The sequence below is a fragment of the Centroberyx gerrardi genome, chromosome 7 (genome assembly GCF_048128805.1).
Source record: "Centroberyx gerrardi isolate f3 chromosome 7, fCenGer3.hap1.cur.20231027, whole genome shotgun sequence".
Taxonomy (NCBI): domain Eukaryota; kingdom Metazoa; phylum Chordata; class Actinopteri; order Beryciformes; family Berycidae; genus Centroberyx; species Centroberyx gerrardi.
Genome location: NC_136003.1, coordinates 2,603,095 through 2,610,910, shown reverse-complemented (window position 1 = coordinate 2,610,910; position 7,816 = coordinate 2,603,095). Strand labels below are relative to the sequence as shown.

Below are 7,816 nucleotides of genomic sequence, written 5' to 3'. Positions count from 1 at the left end.
TAGCTTGTGAGTCTAGTCACCAGACCACAAACTACAATACTTAACTGGCTGTGCCTGTAGTCTGGAAAGTAGAGGCCTGCCCAATATTTTGTCAATGAAATCAGAAATAAAATAGACTGCAGTAACCAGACTCTAGCAATATGACACACCTGTGCTAAGGATAAAACAGCCACGCAGTATTGAAATGTAGGTAGTACATGCAATCCTGCAATTCACACTTAGCAGTGTACTTTTCTGTCCACTATAAAGGCCGTAGGTCACACTGAGTATGATCCTTATTGATGCTGTCTTGTCTGTTGCCCTGGTCCCTAGTTTTCTTCTTGCTAAGCCCTCCTGTCTTCCCTCTAGCACTGTGATAGCTGCGATAAATGCCCCTGTGAAGAGGGAGACAAGTCTGAGCACTGTGACGACTGCAAGGTGAGCCAACTATACTGAAACTGTAAAGACCAGTGTAATATTTGGTGATTGGTCTCAATACATACAACACAAATTCTGGAGCACATTTGCACCCCATGCTTCCCTCCCTACCTCAAAAGCAAAGAAAAATCAAGAGTAAACTTTATTTTCTCCATGCATTTAAACAGTCAAGTGATGTGCCTCTGCCTGTATGCGTTTGATACTTTACTAAAGATTAACATGAATGCAGTGCTATAAATTATATATATATATATATATATATGTATATATATATATATATATATATATATATATAAAACAAATGGAATTAAATGAAACGATATCTTAATATTTATTGCTCAGTGTTTCCAAAGTATAGCTGATACAGGTATCTTCAAAACATTACTATTTTGGTGAGTATCTCAACATAAATGTAAAATGCTAATAATAGATAAACCAATACAAGTATAATGCTTCAGATCAAACAAGTAAATGAAAATTAGTTGTCGCACAACACAACTGTTTGAGATTTGCAGATGAGACTTTTGAATCTTACAGGGTATCTGCAGGTATCAGCAAATTGAATTTAATTCTGTTGAAGACCTTTTTAATGCCAATTTTAAGACATTTTAATGCCACTCCGAGCCCTAACTGGTACACCATTAACGCTACACAAAAGCGATGTGAAAGCAAAACCAAGCACAGTCTTGATGGGTGAGAAGAACTTCACCACTTTAGTGTTTTACCAATGGGAGGGCCACTGTAGTGATAAAAAAGAATGGTGTGGGAACAAATCACTAGCATTGATGCCCATAGTGCATCGCTTAAATGATTTCTTACAGACTGCACAGTAGGCTTCTTGGTCATTTGCATCAACGGTGCGCAACCATACCTGAAAATCTTTCTGTATATGTATATTTCTGTATATATGTCAGCACTGACTTCCCCACTCGTTTCTCACACTCATCTACTCGACAGTTCCAAAGCAGCTGGTAACGATGCATCAATTTTGTTCCGGCCTGAATCAATCTGTCAGAATTATAAGGTTCCACATAGCCTACGGTATGCCAACGCAGACACACACAAATTATTGGCTATAATAAATCACAATTAATATACAGATGTTTTTTTAGGAATTCAAACAAGTAATTATAGCTGCTGCGCAGCAGTGTCGGGGCCGGGCATTTTGAGGAGGAAGATGAAGAAGAAGAAGAAGAAGAAGAAGAAGAAGAAGAAGAAGAAGAAGAGAAAGAGGAAGAGGAAGAAGAGGAGGAGGAGGAAGAAGAAGAGGAGGATGAATGAGAAATACATGAGGGTCCATCAGGAGAACTGCCCGGACCATAATTATCATTAAAACATCTTTGAAATCATGTGTTTCTAATCCACACAGCACAATGCCTGAGTAGGCATAAGCATGTTTATTCTGCATCACCCAGGACTCGAACTCACAACCTTTGTGTCAAAGGTTGTGAGTTCGAGTTGTGAGTTCGGGTTGTGATCTTGCCATTGGTGTCCAATGGCAAGTCGTGATCGGGTTGAGCTACCTGAAAAGTGGGAAAATTAGAGGTGGCTTCACACTATGACTTAGCCAACCACCAGGGTGCAGGATAACAGCTGTCCATGCATGTAAAGGCAGATTTCAAACTAGTGTCAAAAATTCAGTTATCAAGACAAAATTCTGAGAATTTGTGTACTTCATCTAGACAACATAGAGATGTCTGTAAGTTATTTTTACAAAGATTGATTGCTCCATAAGTGAAAAACTGATGTTTAAAGATGCTCTATTTCCATTGACTGCAATAGATTACATGAGGGCAGAATTCAAAATGCTGTCAAAAATTAAGTTTTTGAGATACAATTCTGAAATTTAACACACTTCATCTACCATGACTGGAAAATTTTGTCAATTTTTTTCATGAACATTGAAGATTTATTTAGCAAGAATTTGCAGTAGCTGTTTACAGTACCGTTTACAGTAAAACATTTTGATGCACTGTGGGCTCAATTTTTGATAATTCAAAAATCTGGCTGGATCGTTTGTGGAGGACAGTCTGGAGATGCAGTGTAGCAAGTTTGGTGTCAATTGAGCAAAAAATGTGGGAGGAGATTAATTAGTTTTACAGTTTTTGAGAAAAACAGAGTGATGGACCTTATAATTCCTGCCAGCTCGAAGCATCTGAACATTTCTGCTCACTTGGGCCTACATTTTGGTGAAACTTGCAAAGCCGTAGCACGTACGATTGATTTGTTATGAATTTTCAAAGTTTTAAACTTTAGACGGTTGCTATATGTAGACAGATAGACAAAACATTACAGAAGGTAGAAAGACACACACAAAAACTGACATGTTGTGAAGATCAAACATGCAATCTAACATCGGCTTCTGTGTTGGCCCGTGACTTCTGTCAAGTTAATCTTTTCATTGCAACCATATTGTTAAAGTTATTCACAATGGCCAGACTTTACATTAGAACACATACCACTTGTTCTTGAGAACTAATGACTTCAGAAAGGACAAGCCTGGATTTGAATCCACAACTTTCCACACGAGAAACAGACACTTTACCTACTGAGCTAATCTCCTGTTACAGGGTTACTGAGGAGAAAATAACTAAAGGGAGAAGTATTGTGATACTGCAGCCTATGATTGACAGCGCTAATCACTTTATAAAACATTGTAGTACTCTCCATTAACGAATAAAACAATACTAAATGACATGGGCCAGAAAGCCGCTGCTGCACTGCTCTCTATGGGTTGAAAGGTCTGGCCACACCCCAATCAGTGATGCCAATCAAGTATTTTGCCATTGACAGATGATGTCAAACACCTGCTTTGAGTGTTCTACACTCTGTGATTTAGTATTGATTTACTTTTCATGAAACTTCAAAAAGGTCACAGTTGATCATAGACTTGACCTCACAACCTTGTGGTTCAAAGACCTGAGCTTTACCACTCTGCCAACTTCCACTATGCTGTGTGCCATAGTGGGGAAAACTGAGTAGTGGGTGGAGTTTGCAACAAACCTGCCAATTTTTGGTGTTTCTAGGTCTTACGGTTTTACTAACACTTTTAGTAGAGAAAAATAATAAGAAAAAGAAATTTTCACGGGGTCACAATAGGAAACCTTCGACTTAATATGACCTCAATAAGCACTTGAAAACATACCACATGTATGAATTGCTGCATTGTTGGCAAGTAGGACTTGGCCGCCTGGGTATTCGATCGCTGGACCTTTGTATCCCCAGAGAAGGTGACTTACTGACTGCACCACTGGGAAGACACCTGCGCACATGTTGAGGCAATGACATCACGTGCAAAACTGGGGTATTTTTGTCTATTTAAACTTAAAACGCTTACAACAGTCAAATTGTTAGTGATAAAATTCTGAAAAAAATCACACATCATTTTGCTGGTTTCGGGTGTATTGTCAAATATTTTGGTGAAGTTTGATCAAACATTTGGTGAAATAGAAAATGATGTGCATACAGTACTAATTACAGTAAGATACTGAATATTACTGCGGACTCACAGTTTGACCGATCTGAACACCCTTTGACACACTTGATATCTACCATCTGGAGAATGTCTGTGTCAATTTTGGTAGCATATGAATGAAGACTTGTGGAGATATAGATGTTAATTGATTTTGCATATTTTGAAAAATATAGAGTGACGGACTTCTGAATTGACCATAGGTTGCAATGAGGCAAACTTTTGTCACAATTCAGTGGATGTGCTGAAAAAATTTCAGCTCTGTAGGATGTACGGGTGATTTATTTAGATTTTTTGAATTTTGGAATGTGAAATGTCTAGAAATTTAGATTTGTTGTAATAAGCCACGCCCACTTTAATCAATCATTACCAAATTTTATGCATCGACTGAGTCATGACCCTAGATCGTGCAAACTGAATTTCGTACGAATCCATGTAGCCGATTACGAGATATAAACTTTTTGCATTTATAGCGCCCACTAGTGATGGAACTCCAAATGCGTTTGGGGGCATGCTCAAGCAACACTTCTCAACATGTGTTACAAATTTTGGCTTAATTAGATGAATGGTTAATGAGTTATGGGCAATTTAGTGTTGTGGCGTGTTTTGTTAAAAGTTTATTGGTCGATAAAAGCCAAACCATTTGACCTATCAATAACCTTTATGCAATTTTGAAAGAGGACGGTCCCAAGATTCTGCACACACAAGTTTTGTGTGAATCGAATGAACAGCCTAGGAGGAGTAGTGAAAAAAGAGTTTCAGACAAAATTCCTTCGGTGCTTGGACCCCTAATAATAATAATAATAATAACATTGGCAAATACAAGAGGGACCGGCAGCAGAGCTGCCCGGCCCCTAATTAGGTTAAGGGATCAGTAATATGGACCCTTTAGTAATATCTAACGACAGCCATAGGAACTACATCATTGGCAAACGTGTGTCCTTTACCACCAGTCACACAACCACCAGCTCAGCCCAACCTCTCTCACCCCTCCCTTTTTGTCAGCTACTCGTCAGAAACAACTACTTTTCAGACAAAGCATGCCAAGGAACTGCTTCAGAGTGTGCTGACTGTGGGTCTGAGGAATAAGAGGAGAGGAGAGAGATGAGTGCGTGCATAAAAGTGCGTTCCCAAAAGGATTTAATGGACAGAGCTCATTATATATATATAAATATTTGATATTTAACAAATGTTATTAATGCCGGTTATTTCCTATTATTTTGTACTTGGCTATAACACTGTAAGGTAGGCTATAAGAAATGTGACATGAGTGTGTGCGTAAAAGCGCATTCCAAGAATTCCATGCAGTAAATTCGCAGTGATTGAAGAATCCTGCCGTGTTTTTAAATACCGTATAGTTCGTTACTCTTTATCATTTAATTGCACAGTACCATTTTGCTTACTCAAGCACTTGTTGATGTGCCTGTAATATTTTATATAATAAAGTAATGGCTATGCCTCCGTTTCCCCCTGTATATATTGTATTTTAGAGATACAGACACTGATTTGGTTGTGTTGTTTATATTCCAAAGATGAAGTTTTGAAGTATGGCGTTTTTAGGCTACATTAGGTTATTAGACTTGCTGTGGATGTAAACATCAGCTGTAATGCTGATGCGGTCTGTTGGCATCTTTGCTAGCCTATAGTCCAGACAAAGCTGTGAGTGATCCCATCTCTCCATAATCACCTTCTTTCTTTTTTATATTCCTTTTGGTTTCGATTATAAATATTCATCATGGACTGAGTAGCCCTTAACATCTCAATGATATTTTTCCATTTTAACTTTTATTTAGGCTACGAGAGCTAACTAGGCTATAAAGATTTATTTTTTATAGCCTAGCATAGCGATTCCATAAGTAAAAGAAATAATCACTTATAGGCTATGCCTATGTGAGAGCACTGTTGTTGCTGGATCCTAGAGAAAGTTTATTAATAAAGCATTGAATGACTTTTGTGTTACAGCCTACATATTTCAATATGATGTTAAACTAGGCTTGCTCTTGGATGAGACTATGGAACTCTCTGTGTTCCGTCAGCCTTTCCAAAATAGGATGGACCCAAAACTTTCGCCTCTTTTTATTGTTTCACAGAATGAAGATAACATCGTTGTGACTGCTACTTTCTAGGTCCATTTTGGACCTGACATTACGCAGGTCGTTGTGAATCTTTTCCCAGTTCAGAAAAATGGATTGTTTTAATGTATGGATTTCAAGGCATGTTTGACGGTTTAAGCACTTGAATCCTTGTAATTCCTCTCAGCTGTGTTAAGTGTTGCTTACATATTGCATACAGACAATACTCTTCCATATGGATGGATGATCGTCTTCTTTCCCCCAAACGGGGGTGCGGCCTAGGCCGATGACGTGGTGCTGGTCGAATGTATGTCAACTTACAGGATTTCTGGGTATTGAAGTCGTCAACATTCAGACACTTACCTCTTGCTGCCATTTGGGGCCGCCAGCATGCAAAGTTGCCTATAGTGCAGCAGATTTAAGCAGAGGATGGCATAATCTTTCACATCTATGTGCTGCTGAGCCCTCCTATCCTTCACATATACACACACACACACACACACACACACATACAAGTGTATCAGTGAGGCTTTGTGTGACTGCCAGAACACTATAGAACTGTTTACAATGCTGACTCCCACTCTGCTTTTTTCACAGATGTGCAATTTCTGCCATGCGTGTCCTGTTTGCAAGACTCTTTGCCAGCCTGGTAAGAATGATGTCATACTATCAATCGAATTAATCAAACTATCACAGGGCCCCAGGCCACCAGCTCACTTATAATATTGTTTCTTTTTTTCTTCAGGTGGTTTTGTCGATGAATTCACTGGATCAATCTACAAGTAAGTTATAGTTCCACTGGACTGAAGCTTGGCACAGTTTATGAGCTACAACCATTTCCACTGCAGGCCTATGGGTTGAGTAACCTCTGCTTGTCTCTCCATCCACAGAACCGTAGCCGATGTCTTTGATGATGACGACTAAGCCCCACAATATGTTGCCACCATGTGGCCAAGCTAATATGCTTCATCTACGGGACTGTCACATCACTGAGAAGCTCTCATGATTTTCATTAAGTTATTTTTGTCTTTTTTCTGAGAACATTACAAACACGTTTACTCGACAATCACTTAGTAGAAATTGTTAAGAGAATGACTTTACTGAATATATTTGTGTATTGTTGTTAATTGACAGGTTTGAGGAGATCTTTTTAGGAAAATGATATATAAAGTCATATTTGTGCTGTTCAAACACAATAGGGATATATTAAATAAACAACAGGGGACATTTTCATTGTGTATTTGGTTTTAAAATGGTCGCTACACTCAGCACATTGGCTGTAATCACTTTACAGCACATCAAACTAGAGGAAGAGGAGACATATTTCTAAGGGTCAGTGTGTAGACTGAGCATGAAAGGAAGATTGTCAGCAGAATGGATTCTTCTCTAACTCCTAGCCAACGTGCTGCCTATAGCCCGGAACTGAGGAGAAAGCAATTCTGAGCTGTACAGCAATATACATAGGACATAGACTGCCCGTCAAAAGTTTGGGGACACCACATTTTTCTTTATTTTTTACTATTTTCCACATTTTAGAATAATAGTGAAGACATCAAAAGTATGAAATCACACAAATGGAATTATGCAGTGACCAAAAAAGTGTTAAACAAATCCAAACTATCTTATATTTTAGATTCTTTAAAGTAGCCTAAAGTAGCCGCCCTTTGCCTTGATGGAAAGGCAAAGGCTTTGGAAAGAAATTCATACATAGGATCAACTTCACTATTTATATTTGTCTAAGAAAGAAATTTCAAGCATTTAAGCATAAGCATTTAGATCAACATAGCTTTAAGATAATGAAAAACATAGTACATTCACTAGGTGTCCCCAAACATTTGACTGGCAGTGTATATTT

At 38.4% G+C, this 7,816-nt stretch overlaps 1 protein-coding gene across 1 annotated transcript in view; it reads left to right on the top strand.

Annotated features, from left to right (window-relative positions):
• Window positions 1–7,652, top strand: part of LOC139916366 (uncharacterized) — an 11,522-nt gene extending 3,870 nt beyond the window's left edge. The window contains exons 3-6 of the mRNA XM_071905214.2: window positions 349–417; window positions 6,559–6,610; window positions 6,707–6,743; window positions 6,852–7,652. Coding sequence (XP_071761315.2) covers window positions 349–417; window positions 6,559–6,610; window positions 6,707–6,743; window positions 6,852–6,885 — 192 coding nt within the window. The 3' untranslated portion in view covers window positions 6,886–7,652. The remainder of the gene's footprint in view (window positions 1–348; window positions 418–6,558; window positions 6,611–6,706; window positions 6,744–6,851) is intronic.
• The last annotated feature ends 164 nt before the right edge of the window (window positions 7,653–7,816 follow it).